General features: G+C 39.6%; 2 protein-coding genes across 2 annotated transcripts; both read left to right on the plus strand.

The window, feature by feature from the left end:
* Nucleotides 1–171: 171 nt before the first annotated feature.
* LOC113079773 (leukocyte receptor cluster member 1 homolog) lies at nt 172–3395 on the plus strand. Its single transcript, XM_026251975.1, has 4 exons — nt 172–948; nt 1238–1429; nt 1552–1853; nt 2865–3395. Exons 1-4 carry the CDS (start codon nt 817–819, stop codon nt 3076–3078), a joined length of 840 nt encoding a protein of 279 aa, XP_026107760.1. The 5' UTR covers nt 172–816; the 3' UTR covers nt 3079–3395.
* A 125-nt stretch (nt 3396–3520) lies between these two features.
* LOC113079772 (serine/threonine-protein kinase LMTK3-like) lies at nt 3521–11000 on the plus strand. The gene is made up of 11 exons (XM_026251974.1): nt 3521–4942; nt 6867–7000; nt 7176–7320; nt 7498–7568; nt 7976–8094; nt 8559–8646; nt 9057–9205; nt 9335–9419; nt 9718–9839; nt 10098–10247; nt 10459–11000. Exons 1-11 carry the CDS (start codon nt 4855–4857, stop codon nt 10979–10981), a joined length of 1674 nt encoding a protein of 557 aa, XP_026107759.1. The 5' UTR covers nt 3521–4854; the 3' UTR covers nt 10982–11000.
* The last annotated feature ends 3450 nt before the right edge of the window (nt 11001–14450 follow it).

Consider the following 14450-nt stretch of genomic DNA (forward strand, 5'->3'; position numbering starts at 1 on the left):
TTTCAGTGTTCTCTATTAATCATAGAATATATATATATATATATATATATATATATATATATATATATATATTTCATTTTTTTACTGTATATTTGATCAATATAATGTAACCTTGTGTAGCGTTGTAACAGTCTTCTTTATTGAAATAAATAAATGTTCATGAGCCAGTGTACCTATTAAATATTTTTTTACTTCTGTGATGCATAATGTACACTATGCACCTACTTAAGCATAAAGTAATATTTATTTATTGAAGGCTTTGTTAACCATTAAACCATAACACAAAAAGTAAAAGACCATTACTTCATATTTTGTTGTTCATTCTTTACAGCATTTTCAAAGAGGAATAATTAAAATACACTATCAGTTTAAATTTGTGAGCGTTATAATATATTAAAGTATTACATAAATTATGAAAATCGTTTCCCCGGCAAACAAAAGGCTGTCGTTGAGGGTTTTAGTCGCGCCCTCATGTGGTAGCCTACATGTAGAACATGACTTTTCACTGCGTCACAAAGGGCGCCACGGCAACTTCCGGTATTTCCAAAGCTTTTTTTCCCCGTACCGTCGAGTTGGTATATTTTTTTTCGAAAGCTGTTTTGCTGTGAATATTCAGTATGGATGAAACCGATTTAAATTTACTAAGGGATTCATTGGCGAGTTTAAAGTTCCTTGCGTAGTAAGTCTACGAGTCTGTTTCGTGCCATTTAAACTAAACTGTTGCCTCATTTATTGGATCTTGTATGTGGTCTGACGAACTTGCTACGAGACTAGAACTACATTTGTCTGCTTCACTGCTCTCTTAAGTATTACATAATGAACATTTTGCCCAAAAAGAGCTGGCATGTGCGCAATAAGGACAACATTGCGCGCGTGCGCCGCGACGAGGCTCAAGCAGCAGAGGAACAACGCGAGATTCAGCGGCGAGTGGAACGCGCAGAGCAAGAGGTAACCATAGCAACCCAGCATCCTTCCATTGTTTCTAGTTCATTTACTACATTCTCATCCCCTCCTGTACTCAGTGACCCCGACATGACGTGTCGAATTTGACCTCACAGCATTACTTTAAAATAAAAAAAATGTGTATTTTGTCTTTGTTTGCATCGCATGTGAAATAAATGGAATGCACGCTTAAAAATGTGTATTGTGTCTACGATATCTAAATGTCACCTTATCAACTTGAATTTTGAGCTGAGTGTTGATTTCTGAAATATCTATCTTTCACATGATCCCTCAGGCTCGAACCGAATATTTGAGAAAGAAATCTCAAGCAGCCCTTCAGCAGACAGGGAAAGGAACAGAGGATGGAGAGACGGCAGAGGCAAGCCGAGGAGCCCGAGAGATAGAACATCTAAATCTGTTTCCTCTAGAGGACTCCTCTGAAAAGAAAGGAAATGCAGAATACCTCAAAGAGAAGAAGGAAGAGAAGGTGTGACAAAAAGACACTAAAACGCATCCTTACCTACAATTTTAAGATTTGACATTTATCTTTTTGTATTTTGCACATAGATGGCTCAAAATTGTAATTAGGTTTGTGATATTTGGTTTTAGGAGAAGCAGGAACGTGCTATTGGTCTTTTAGTGTCTCTAGGTCCAGCTCCTGGAACAGAAGCAACTCCCTGGTATATGAAATGTGGAAAAGAACAGGAAGAAGATAAAGAAAAGAAAGAGAAAGGCAACAACAAGCCAAGAACCATAACTGAAGAGGAGAAAGAAAAGAAAGACAGGAAGCTAAAAGACAGTTTGGATCCTCTTAAAGAAATGAAGAAATCACTGGCAGTGAAGCACGGGAAGGAGAGAAAGCATAAGAACAAGGAGAAGAAATACAGAGGAGAGAAGAGGAGTGGAGAGAGGTGTGAAATAAATTTTCTATTTCTGTCAATGCCGCTAGAGCCTCTTCCCTGGCTACACAACAATTTAGTCTTACTTCAGATGTCAGAACATTCACTGAGTGGTTTCTTGAAAGTGAACATGTGACCATGATTATTTGCAATCAGTAAGAATTTGATGTTTATGTACAGGTGAAAAAAAGTCTCTTCTGCTCAACAAAGCTGTATATATTTGATAACTTTAACTTTTTTTATATGTATATTTCAAAATGTAATTTATTACTATTATGGTAAAGCTGAATTTTCAGCAGCCACCAGTCTTCAGTGTCACATGATTCTTTAGACACTATTCTAATATACTGATTTTATGCTTAAGATTTTTTTTTTTGCTGGCGCCAATAATCTTGTGGGCATTGTGCCTACATATAACGCTGTTGCGCTTTGGGCATCCTGAGTATGAGTCCCGACTCGCGGCTCTTTCCTGATCCCCTTCACCTCTCTCTCTCCCACTTTGTTTCCTGTCTACTGACCTATCATAATGAAGACAGAAATTTTTTTTTTTAAAGTATAAATGTTGAAAACAGTTGTGCTGCTTAATATTTTTGTGGAAACTATCATACATTTTTTGCAGGATTAGTTCATGAATCAAAAGAACAGCATTTTTTTTTTTTTTAATAGAAATGTTTTAACAATATGAATATCTTTACTTTCAATTGAATTTAATGCATTCTTGCTGAGTAAAAGTATAAATCTTGCTGATCCAAATCTTTTAAATGTATGCATTTATAATTGGTATGGTTTTGCCTTCAGATATCTTCCTGATGTCAGATTTAAATAACTTAAACACTTTTTCTGTTGTGTAATGCAGTCTAGAATTACAAACAAGTGCAAAAGTATTATATAAACTACACTCGGAGTATTGTTCCCCTTGCAAACATGTTCAGACATGCATGAGTAGATGCCCAATGCAATAGTAACTTGTGTACATTTGTCAACCTTTTCATCCTAAAATGATTTCTCTTCCTCTCATGACAGTTCAGTTGAGAGATTACGGGCTGAACGACTGCAGAGAGAAGCGGAGGAGAAGAAAAGGACACAGGCTTTACTGGATCAGAGGAGCGGAGGCGGGAAAGAAAAAGAGCAAGAGCGAGAGATGGGGGATAGAGACAGACCATACAACAGTGCTTACTTTCCTGAATTGGCACGGAAAAGGCAAAGGAGAGATCGAGATCAGTATGGCTTTTATTAGCTTATAAAGTGATTGATTCAATAAGTCTAGAAACTGCAGAACTGTTTTGTGGTCGGACAAGAAATTAGCCACATGCAAAGTGTGAAGAGCATTTAAAATGACTGATTACTACTGTACCTAAAAGCCATCGATCTGGCCTCTGCAACACTTTTATTGGCGTCAGATGTCTTGGAAAAAAAGGGTCAAATAAGAAATCCTCCTTTTTGTTTGTGCTCACAGCACAAGAGTGATTATGAAAATGTAATCTTATGATTTGTAGGATATGAAGGTTTTCCTGAACAATTCTAAGGCATCAGCATTAAAATGTCATTAAGCCATTATTCTGAGACAAAGAACATTTTCTTTCTGCTGCTGAAATTGGAGTCCATAAACTATTTTGTTCCTCTCTTGTGTAAAGACTTCATTATACCCCATTATCGCATTGCTGGGATAAGCAGCAAAATGTCCTTTTAGAGTTTTTATCTAAAGCAAACTTTGAAACCTTGATATAGGTTTTTAAAAATCACTATTTTATACTGTTTCAGTTTGTTCGTTGTTACATTAGTATCCAGGGAAGCTAGCATGGCATTAAAACATCAATCGACCAACTCTGATGTGAAGCGATGAAATTAAGTTTTTATGTGACAGTTTAGAGGCAGGTTTATCTGAGATTATGCCACAATGATATGTATTTGTAAAAATGTCACATATGTGTGGTGGCGCTAAGTACAGTGAAGAAAAGATGTATAGACTATTAATCAGAATATACATTTTTGTGCAATATGTATCAGTCACATATTGTGGAAATGCCATCTAAAGCTGACACTAGAAATACTTGTTATGCCATTTGGTGCTATTGTTTATCCTTTGTGGTTCTTATTATAAAGTGCAATAATTAATTTTGTGAATTAATTCACATGCACTGTTTTCATTCCAAGCTAATATGTTTTTGTAAAAAAAAAAAAAAAAAAGTATAAAAACGACTGCTTGGAGGATGAGATTATAAAAGTAGTTGGTATTTAAGGCATTTAATTGTGTTTAAGGCCCCATTGACGTTTCTGGTGAAAATATTTGGCCTTTTCCAGATACAGACAGAGATTTGCATGTCATTAACTGGAAGGCTTCAACTGCGCGCTCCGTGTACTTGTCCTCCCAAACGGATCATGTCATCGCTCCGTGGAGGTGGTCCGATTTAGGGGGGTTTTGATGCAGTGATAGCCAAAGCAAAATTTAGGGGGATTTTGATGCAATGATACCCAAAGCAAAGACACGGGGGCGTTGTCGTTCTCTCCAGTCTCACAAACAAACGCTTTTGTTGGCACACAGCAGGTACCTGAGTGAAAAGCATGGTGTAATCGTTCGATTGCGAGGCAACGTCTACCTACGAAAATCGCCGCGAGGCGCGCGCAGCTCCACAGGGATCATAGCGCAAGCTCGGTTGCGTCTGACGTAGAGGGGTTTCTTGGAAGAAAACATAGCTGGACCACTCACATGATACTGACACACTATATAGGATCGGATATAGAACCAATAGAATGACTTCATTGGTATTTTCTACCCGTTTTCGACCGATGGGACTCGATGAGCATGGAATAGTAGTAACAGCGCGCTGGTGAGGATGCGGATCGCGGGATTAAGCTGACACAAAAGAGCGTGTACACCGTGTTTATTTGCGGATTAATCGAGAGCATCGTCTTTGCACAACAAGGAGACGCTTCCTTATTAGTGGGGAGCCAGACGCGCGGCGGGGAACGTTGACCGCGTCGCTCGGATGGTGGTTCCGTGGACCGCGCGACTATGTCACTGCAGTGCTGGGTGATTGTTCTGCTTGGGCTAATGTCGTACTTCAACCCGGAGAGAGCACTGGGAGCCCCGCAGAAGGAAGGTGAGCGTGTCGTTTAGACGGCGTTATTGATGCGCTCGGGGGGAGGCGGCGATGAGACGCTATATGAAAAAGGCATAATGTGACAGTCTGATTAAAATATTTTATATATCTGGATGGGGTGAATCATGTGTGGCGACGCTAATTATTATATCATAATTAAATAATATCTATTAGATCTAGTTTCATGTTGGCACTATATATTGAGCCCAGTAGATCCCGCACTGATGATGATAATAATAGGTGTCTGGCTGGTATTCTGGTACGCATGTTTGATTCTACATTGTGGGCCTAAAAACATCTCTCCTCTATGTTATTTTACCTATGGGGCTGGGGTAAATCATAGTTTGTACATAACGCAATTTTTCCTGTTTGTCCCTATTTTAGCTGTTCGCAGATCTGCATCATACGCGGCGTTTTATTATGTCGGATGTTTTATTCCGCGCGTTATTTTAGCAGTAGCGTGAACACAATGTGCCAACAGGCCCGTGTGTTTATTTGTGTGTTCTCGTATGCAGTATGGATAACCATATGGTCAAAGAAGGGAACTGCGCACAGTTCCGTGTCTGCCAAACTCTGGCCACTGTCCCTCGAACAATAAAAGGTTATCAGATGAATAATATTACCCTTCATTTATTTTCACTGCTACCTGCTCAGTAGCCTATGCATTTCCATATAGATAAAGTAGACTAATTCCGCAGGGTGATTCTTGAAATCAAAACGCGTGTCTATTAATTGCAAACGTGGCGTTTGTAGTTGTGATTTTTAATATTCATTTACGCTTTTAACTTTTTTTTTTTTTACTACTAGCCAGATCTTTAGCAACACAAATAACGTTCGAGTGTTCCGACATCATTTTATATTTTGAAATTATAAAGCTTTATATTTAAATTTGAAAATAATAAATGTAAAAATCCAAATTATGTATTATAATTATTAATATTATATAATGTATATGTAATGTATATGTAATTTTCCTGAAAATACCTTCTATAGGTTTAAATGGGCACAACCTCAAATGACCTGCACCGTTTTCACACAACAGACCACAATGACTGCTTGTGACTCTTTTTAAACAGCCTTGCCCAGCTTCAACTAGGTCCTTGCTGTCAGTCCTTATGTGTCCAAAAATGTCTTTGCGGTGCCTATGCTATTTTAGGAAAACCATGACCCATGGCCTCTAGAAGTTACATTAATTATTGCAAATGATAAAAGCTAATAAAAGCTAAATAAAAGGGAGGTGAAGATTCTCTAGCAATGGCATGTGTGCTAACATTGATCAATAAACAATGAGGTTTCAAATCAATTGAATACATTTTAGTAGTGGATTGTCTTAGCAATCATAATGCCAAAGGAATTTAACCTCCTTGCCCTCCTCCCCACCTTCTCTTCTCCACAGATGGCTCTCCTAAAACAAATGGCCCAATTGAGGTACAAAATCAAGTATGGCACCTTTCCTTTTGACCCAGCAACCCTGCAGAAACAAGAATCTTTTTCAATAATCCAGTCCCTTCCCTTAAAAAAGGCCCTACCCCCAAACAAAACTCCAAAAACCTTCCCTTCTTCTTCAATAGTGACGAGTACAAGAAATGTCTTGTATGATGACTCTCTGGTTTATCTCCTTTGCTTCCCTTAAACTTTAACTCTCAAACCCCTCCCGAAACCCATTCTTAAGGTGATCTATTATGAGTTCCTCTGCTTTTCTCTGTACTTTCTCCCCTTGTGCAATGAAAACACTTCATTGGATTCCTGTGCTATGTTCTGAATGTAACGCTGCCCTTTTCAGATTTTCCCTGTTAGGAATATTTACAAGTTAGCTTTAACTCTATCTATCTATCTATCTATCTATCTATCTATCTATCTATCTATCCCTTAATATTTTTAAGACTGCATATGTAAAACTCTGCCCTCTTTTTTTCCCCCTCAGTCTCTCTGTCCCGGGACAGCTCTCTCTCTCCTCCCCCTTATGTGATTATTCTCATCTCCTGCTCTGGGCTGGTCTCATTTGTTCTGTTGCTTCTCACCTGCCTTTGCTGTAAGAGAGGAGGTGTGGGATTCAATGTAAGTCCCTTTAGTGTGTGTATTTTTTACATGTAGGTGTATGTGAATTTTGCATAACGTGGGTGTTACTAATAATAATATGAATCAGCATGAAACATATGTTTTCTTGTTCATCTGATGGTGGTTAAATATCTTCTTTTTTATATATATTCCCTCCTCCACCTTTCTCTTTCAGGAGTTTGATAATGCTGAAGGGGAAGAATGCTCTGGGGCATCCAGCCCTGTTCCTGAGGACAGTTTGTCCTCCTGTCCATCACTGCCGGAGGTCTACACTCTTCCACTGCGGGATAAGAGCTGCTCAATTCTACCGAATGGCACAGGTAAACCCATTTACTAAGGGCAATATGCACATCGAACTCCATAACATGTTCATAAGTGACAAGTAAACTGTCAATGTACAGTTATATATATATATATATATATATATATATATATATATATATATATATATATATATATTATAACTCTCTTTAACACAGTCTTATTGAAACCCACAGACACCTCCCAATGTTTCCGAAGGCACTCTCTCAACTACCTGCAAGAGATTGGAAATGGCTGGTTTGGGAAGGTAAACAAAAGATTTCTAATCTCAGGAACAGCTTGAATTGTAACTAACACTAATGGAAACCTATGTTGGTGGGGGTTCCCAAGAATTTGTAAAGGTGTCATATTATAATTTCTTTACATACCCCTTTATGTAGGCTGTTTCAGGTAATAATAAAACTGGAAGAAAGTAATTTATAAAGTGTATATTATGTATATGCACTTGAAACTGATGTTTCTGAATCAGTGTCTCAGAGTGTAAATATTGGTGAAATTGATCATTCTACTCAAGCAAGTATTATTATTATTAAATATTACACTTAAAATGTGATTTTTATGACTTTCTCTTTCTTTTCGTCTTTTTCATTTGTACAGATATAGCATAGTAAACTTTTTTTTCTCTGGTATAACTGTTTGATCTGTCTCTGGTAGGTGATATTGGCTGAAGTGCTTTGTGACTACAGCTCCTATCAGGCTGTGGTGAAGGAGCTGAGAGTCAGTGCTAGTCCTCTGGAGCAGAGGAAGTTCCTGGCAGAGTCCGAGCCATACAGGTCAGAAAGACTGGGTCGCTCTGCCTGGCATCATGTCTTGCTGATTGTTGTAATTCCTAGTTAGTCCATGCTTTTTTTAAATTATAGTAGTGAAAATGAAATGAAGATTTCTGCTGCTTTTTATTGAGGCTATTATTTGCCACTTATTGATCAATCAGATTGCTCATTCAAGCATTGGATTACCTTATTTTTGTGCTCGTTTATTTGCATTACAATGGCTTGTGTTGGCTAGGAAGGTTTCATTTGAACGCTGGGCATGAATACATAAACACATGATGTGTTTGGGCCCAGATGTCCCTGGGAATGCTAAAAAAAATTATAGATCTATTTATTAGACCAAAGTTTTATTTTAATTACATTTGCAATCTCAATTTCTCTTCTCCCTCTAACCCTTTAAAACTTATGTTTACAAGAACTTTGACATCACAGCTAATATTAATCGATTTGTTTTTCTCATCTCACAGAAGCCTGCAGCATCCAAATATACTGCAGTGTTTGGGCCAATGTAGTGAGAGCGTTCCTTTCCTCCTGGTCATGGAGTTTTGTCAACTGGTGAGAACCAAGATTTGGACATTGAAACCGATTTTAGATCATTTTTTTAAGAGAAAACAATTAATGCCTTGGATGATGTGTTTGTCTGTTATCGGTAGTTCAGGGAAATACAGCTAATGATGTATTCATGAATAACTGCAAATTCTGTTCAGTGAAGCAATTTATGCAAGAATGGATTCATGATGTATTGGATTATATAGTGAATGTGTCTTTTCTTTTCTTTTTTGCAAAAGTATCCTGCATGTTTCATTAACAAGGCCCATTGTGTACTCATTAGACTGAACAAAATGTAAATAAATCAGTGTATTATGAAATCATAAATTGTCTTAGTGCTTTTAATTATAAATTTGATCCTATTTTCTGTATCAATTAATTTTCTGGATTTTCAATTTTCGTGTCTTTATCCACAGGGTGACCTGAAGAGGTATTTAAGAGCTCAGAGGAAGTCTGATGGGATGACCCCTGACCTGTTAAACAGAGACCTCTTGACTTTACAACGAATGGCATATGAGATCACCTCAGGACTCTTGCATCTCCATGAGAACAATTACATTCACAGGTAAGACTGAGGAAATCTTTAACTTTAAAACTGTTCAGGATCATGTGACTGACAGATATAAAGCATTTGTAAAAAATGCTTGATCAAAAAATGTTGATACTATTCTTTGTTTGTCTGTGTGTTCTCCAGTGATTTGGCACTGAGGAACTGTCTCCTCACTTCAGATCTCACTGTTCGGATTGGAGACTATGGCCTCTCGCATAATCAATATAAGGTACTTAACCTCTTAACCTGCACCCCAATGCCCTCGTCCTCGTCCACAATTACTAAACGTCATTCCACTTCACACAGATTTTACAGAAAAGGACCTCAATCAGTCGGTATCTTAGGGTTTCTTATAGTATATAATTTTTTTTCAGTTTTTTTCTGTACTATAGAAAATGATTTGTCAGTATTAAAAACAAATATTTCATATTGCATAATCAGCATATAGATGCATAATGGTTTTAGAGCAGCTTAGCCTCTTTACTAGAAACTTTGATAATGTGGTTTTCCATATTTTACACAAACAGGAGGATTACTATCTAACACCAGACAAACTGTGGATACCTCTCCGCTGGATTGCCCCTGAACTTCTGGAGGAGTTTCGTGGGAATCTGATTGTCACTGATCAAACCAAAACCAGCAATGTGTGGTATGGAAAATTATAGACAAATATATTTATAATGGAAATTTAAATGGAAAGACCAATAATAGCACATAAATAAAAAATAACAGTAATGGAGTTAGCTTTTTTATTATTATTATAAAAACATAAATAATATTTTGACTTTATATTCTGAGGAGTCAACTTGTTTCATTTCCTGAATTTTATCTCAGTCTATCACTTGTGCTATGCTTGTTTTTTTTCTAAACTTCCACCACTTTTTTCCCTTCCCTTCACAACTGACAGGTCACTGGGTGTTGTGATATGGGAGCTGTTTGAATTTGGGGCTCAGCCGCACAGACACCTGAGCGACGATGAGGTTCTCACCTTTGTTATCAGGGAACGACAGATCACTCTGGCTCAACCTCGCCTCAAACTCGGTCATGCAGACTATTGGTCAGTATTTTTAATGGCTTTAATTAGATAAAACACTATCTGCAAGCAGATCCAGAAATAGAGTTCAGTGAGTGTATTTTGTCTTACTGCACTAAAAAATGAGAATAAAAGAATAAAATGAGAGAAAAGTGAATGTACTCTAAATAAAGTAAAATATGTAGTATTTAATGTCACATACTAATATGTGAACTATTTTTGCATGTTTCATTAGGTACGAGGTCATGCAGTCTTGCTGGCTACCCCCATCCCAGCGGCCAACGGTCAACAAAGTCTTCCTCCTTCTCTCCTCTCTCCTTGCCGCAGAGCAAGGAAGTCGTAAGAGTGCTAGAAGGGATGATGATGAGGAGGATTATGAGGAAGACAGTGGAGAAGGAAGGAGAGGAGAGAGTGATGAGTCGTTTGAAAGACGTTGGGATGCCCTCCGGCCCCCAGCTTTTCAGTCAGCCGCACACAAACTTCTGAGGGAGAGAGAGTATGGGAGGGAGGATGGCTGCCTCAGAGAAAACGGAAACTCTTTTCCACTTTTGGACCCTGTGGACAATATGATCTCTCCAACATCTGAGCTAGATGACATTCTTACTGTAACAGAGACCAGCAAAGGGTTAAACTTTGAATACTTCTGGGAAAGGGCCCATGCAGGAGAGGTTACAAACCACTTCCTCCTCCTCAACCAATACCGACACCCAATTCTGGCCACAGACAAACCTTGGACACACCGACCGTCGTCCCTGTGATCAGTGCCCGCAGCCCTTCACTGGCCAGCGAGTATTACATTCGCCTGGAAGAGCATACTCCCCAGGATAAGTCCCCTAGTCTAGGAAAAGGGTGCTCTTTAAAAAAAAAAAAAAGTGTGTTCTGGAGATCTGGAGCTGGTCGAGCTTCAAACAGGGACTACTGGAAAAGACAGGCCAGCTTTCAATCAGCAAGATGGCTTTATGAGAGGCACCTCTCAGACTGTCAGATCCAGTGAGGTAAAGCTTATGGTTCCAAACACTGGCTTGGTTGAGTTTAGTAAGGAGAACTGTAACCGAGTGACGGATTACGCTGTCATAAACATTGGAGAAGCAAACCAAAAGTCATTTGGTCCTCAAGCACCCATTTCTCCCGCCTAAACCTCGTTCAATGTCTATGTCCTCTGGCAGCCATCCACACTCACGTCCCCTGCCTGTTCCTCCACTAGGTTACGCAAGAACATACGGGTTAGACATCTACCCTGGATCCTCGTTCCCGACAGGCAAAGTTGAGACCTCTGATTCTTTACTAATAAGTTCACTGTCAAAAGTCAATTTTGACCATCTGAGCTTAAACCGCACTCATCAGACACTGCCCCCATCTCCATCACTCTCTCCTTCTATTCCACCATCTTCTGGCAGTCACTCCTTGTTCCTCCCACCTCAGACCTGTCCTCCACCTCTCCCTCCCCACTATAGACTCCAAAAGGGTCAAAAGTACTCTTCAGAGACATATTCCAGATACAATGTAATGCACTTACAAAGAGACCCACTAAGCTGTAACCATACTGATGAGAGACATGCTGACAGAGGCATGACACGGTCTCAGTCTTTGTATAATTCAAGAGATGGTTCAGAGACATACACTACAGACAATGAGTCCTGCTCCAGAATGACTAGATCCCAATCCACAATTCCAAAAATTGAGAGAACATCATCCTCTAGTCCAGAGCTCTCAAAGGACTATGAAGATGATGATGACAATTCACCTTTCATGTCACCGCATAGATCCAGCAGTGGCACAAACATTCAGCACACCAACCTGGCTGATGAACACGATCCAAGCTACGGCTGAGCTTTTCTCAAGGGGAATGAAGCGAACACAATCCCGCCTCGCAACCATCCTGCCGGCCCTATGGAGGGAAGACGCAGTCATGCAACGTGAGCGAGTTGCAGCCGCTAGGAAATCTCCCATACATTTGTTTCTGACTGAGATCTCCAATGACCCTGTGAACATGAAAGATGGAGAAAGCTTATGGGAACAAGAAAGTGATGGAAGGAAAGACAAAGGAATGCAGAGATCCCAGTCTCTTCTCTCAGAACTCGACTCATCCACACAGGTTTGGGCCTCAGACAAAGACTCCCTGCCTGGTTATGAAGGCAGTACCAAAAGAGAGATTTGTTCCTTACAGAGATTGAGACATCTGTGTCAGATTGTGAGGATGCATATGATGGCGAAGGTGGCACCCCGGTTTCCAGATTTGGAACTACTCCTCATCCTTTTGCACATCCCTCAGATTTGCCAGTGTATGCAGAAGCTGAGGAGGCTTTTTCATCAGGGATGAAGAAGTCTCATTTCGGGCTCTCTGAAATATCCATTGAGAGTGATGAAACGGAGCCGAAGAAAGGGGAAATGACGAGAGAGGAATTTCTGAAGGGAGATTCAATCTGCTGAAACATTTCTGACTGAAATTATTACAAGGCAACGCCAAAAGGAAGAAAGTGTATCACCTACTCCATTGTCTCCTGAGTATGAGTCAATATGCATTGACCCAGAATTGTCTCAGACAATACAGTTGAATCAGAAAGAGCAAGAGCAGGAAAGCCGCCAGGTGACACAAAAGAAGCAATTTATGCTCAAGTCACCAAGCGGGCGAAAAGGAGTGAAATAAAAGTTGCTATGCGTCCAGAAATTCCAGTACTTCACATTGCATCTGATTTACAAAATCTTGAATCAGCTCAGAACTTAACTCCAGTCAGTCACCTTTCACCTGAAATGGAGCTAGAGAAACATCCCTTAATGATTTTTCTCCCTCAGAAGTACTGCCTAAAAATGGGCCTCTATTGGAGCAGATATCTCCCACTATAAAGAGAACCAGAATTCTCAAGTGTCTCACGATCAGGCATGACTGTGTAAGTGATGGTCCAGTAGAACCAAGAAATATGCATAATGTTTAATGGTACACTGAGTTGTAACAAAAATCAAATCACTGATGATAAACAAATTGGAAGTGTAGATGGAAATTATTTGAAGAGCATGTTTATTCAGCCAAAGAACTTACACAGAAAAAATCATTCACAGTGTTTCAACTGAAATTGAGGTGATGACATCAAATGCAACATTTGAAAATGTACACAGTAAGAAACTGCCAGAAAGTCTAAACCAGAGGCCAAATGAATCGACTTTCCTTGATCCTTCACAAAACAGTAATTCAGCAGGTGACCCAAGCTCTACAAAGGAGAGGGAATACAGTTCAGATGTGAGTCAAGATTGCCCCACAACCAATTTGCAAATGGAGACATCCTCTAAATCCCTTGAAACAAACCGATTTGCCTGACAAGGACACCAGTTCAAGGACTGGTTGTCATGATAAAGACTTGAAAATGGAAAAAGAGCCAATACTTCCAAGTGATCTTCATTTCCTTGAATGAATCAAGCACAGATGCATTCTATTCGCCTATGTGCATGAACCAACTCTGATCAGTCACTTTCCACCCATGACCCCCACAGATTCTGTATTGTCACCTTTGACCTCTAGTTCACTAGACTGCCTCACACCGGGAGATTCCTGGTTGGGTGGAGGAAACAGTGGATGGAGAGCCCTGGGAACTGAAACACCACATCGGGATTCAGCTTACTTCTCTGACAGTGACTGGGATGGTGGAGAGGGTTTAAGCAGAAGAGGCAACGATGTACTTGGCCCTTCTCGTCCAGGTAGCGTTCAAACAGGAGAGCGAGGAATATTGATGGGAATTGAGGAAAAGGTTGAGGATGAAGGACTACTGGAGAATTTAGAAAAGGAAGTGGAGATGAAACAAGATATGCAGGGATTGTGGGGTTTGAATGAGAGAGCTGATGTAGAGAAGGGTTTCAAACAAGGTGTTGTCATTTCAGGAGATTCTCAGAGTGAATGCAGTGCTGAGTTTATTGCCAGGTTTTTCTCCAATGGACAGGGTGAGTCAAATAAGGGCGTTCCATTCAGCAATGGCTACCTTAACATCCAAAACTCCTCTTTAGTTAAAAATACTGAGCTGTTCATGTCTCACACACTTTCGAAAGAAAGAATGCTTCACGATTCAGGTGCTACAGATCCCAGACTGCTCGCTGACATGGTCTCAGAGCCTCAAAAACCCATTTCTGGACCAGTTTGTCAAGAACAACTCATCGAACATTGTTCATATTTGCAAACAGCGGAAAATAAAGAGGAACGTTGTACATCACCTGAATTCCCAATTGATGAACAGTCATCAG

The sequence above is a fragment of the Carassius auratus genome, unplaced genomic scaffold (genome assembly GCF_003368295.1).
Source record: "Carassius auratus strain Wakin unplaced genomic scaffold, ASM336829v1 scaf_tig00029177, whole genome shotgun sequence".
Classification (NCBI taxonomy): domain Eukaryota; kingdom Metazoa; phylum Chordata; class Actinopteri; order Cypriniformes; family Cyprinidae; genus Carassius; species Carassius auratus.

What these genes read in the sequence shown, in the direction of transcription:
- LOC113079773 (XM_026251975.1), top strand. Translation starts at nt 817, where the DNA reads ATGAACATTTTGCCCAAAAAGAGCTGGCATGTGCGCAATAAGGACAAC. An exon ending in AAGAGAAGAAGGAAGAGAAG is followed by an intron (nt 1,430 to 1,551) that starts GTGTGACAAAAA and finishes ATTTGGTTTTAG; the next exon opens with GAGAAGCAGGAACGTGCTAT. An exon ending in GAGAAGAGGAGTGGAGAGAG is followed by an intron (nt 1,854 to 2,864) that starts GTGTGAAATAAA and finishes CTCTCATGACAG; the next exon opens with TTCAGTTGAGAGATTACGGG.
- LOC113079772 (XM_026251974.1), top strand. Translation starts at nt 4,855, where the DNA reads ATGTCACTGCAGTGCTGGGTGATTGTTCTGCTTGGGCTAATGTCGTAC. An exon ending in GAGAACAATTACATTCACAG is followed by an intron (nt 9,206 to 9,334) that starts GTAAGACTGAGG and finishes TGTGTTCTCCAG; the next exon opens with TGATTTGGCACTGAGGAACT. An exon ending in ACCAAAACCAGCAATGTGTG is followed by an intron (nt 9,840 to 10,097) that starts GTATGGAAAATT and finishes CACAACTGACAG; the next exon opens with GTCACTGGGTGTTGTGATAT.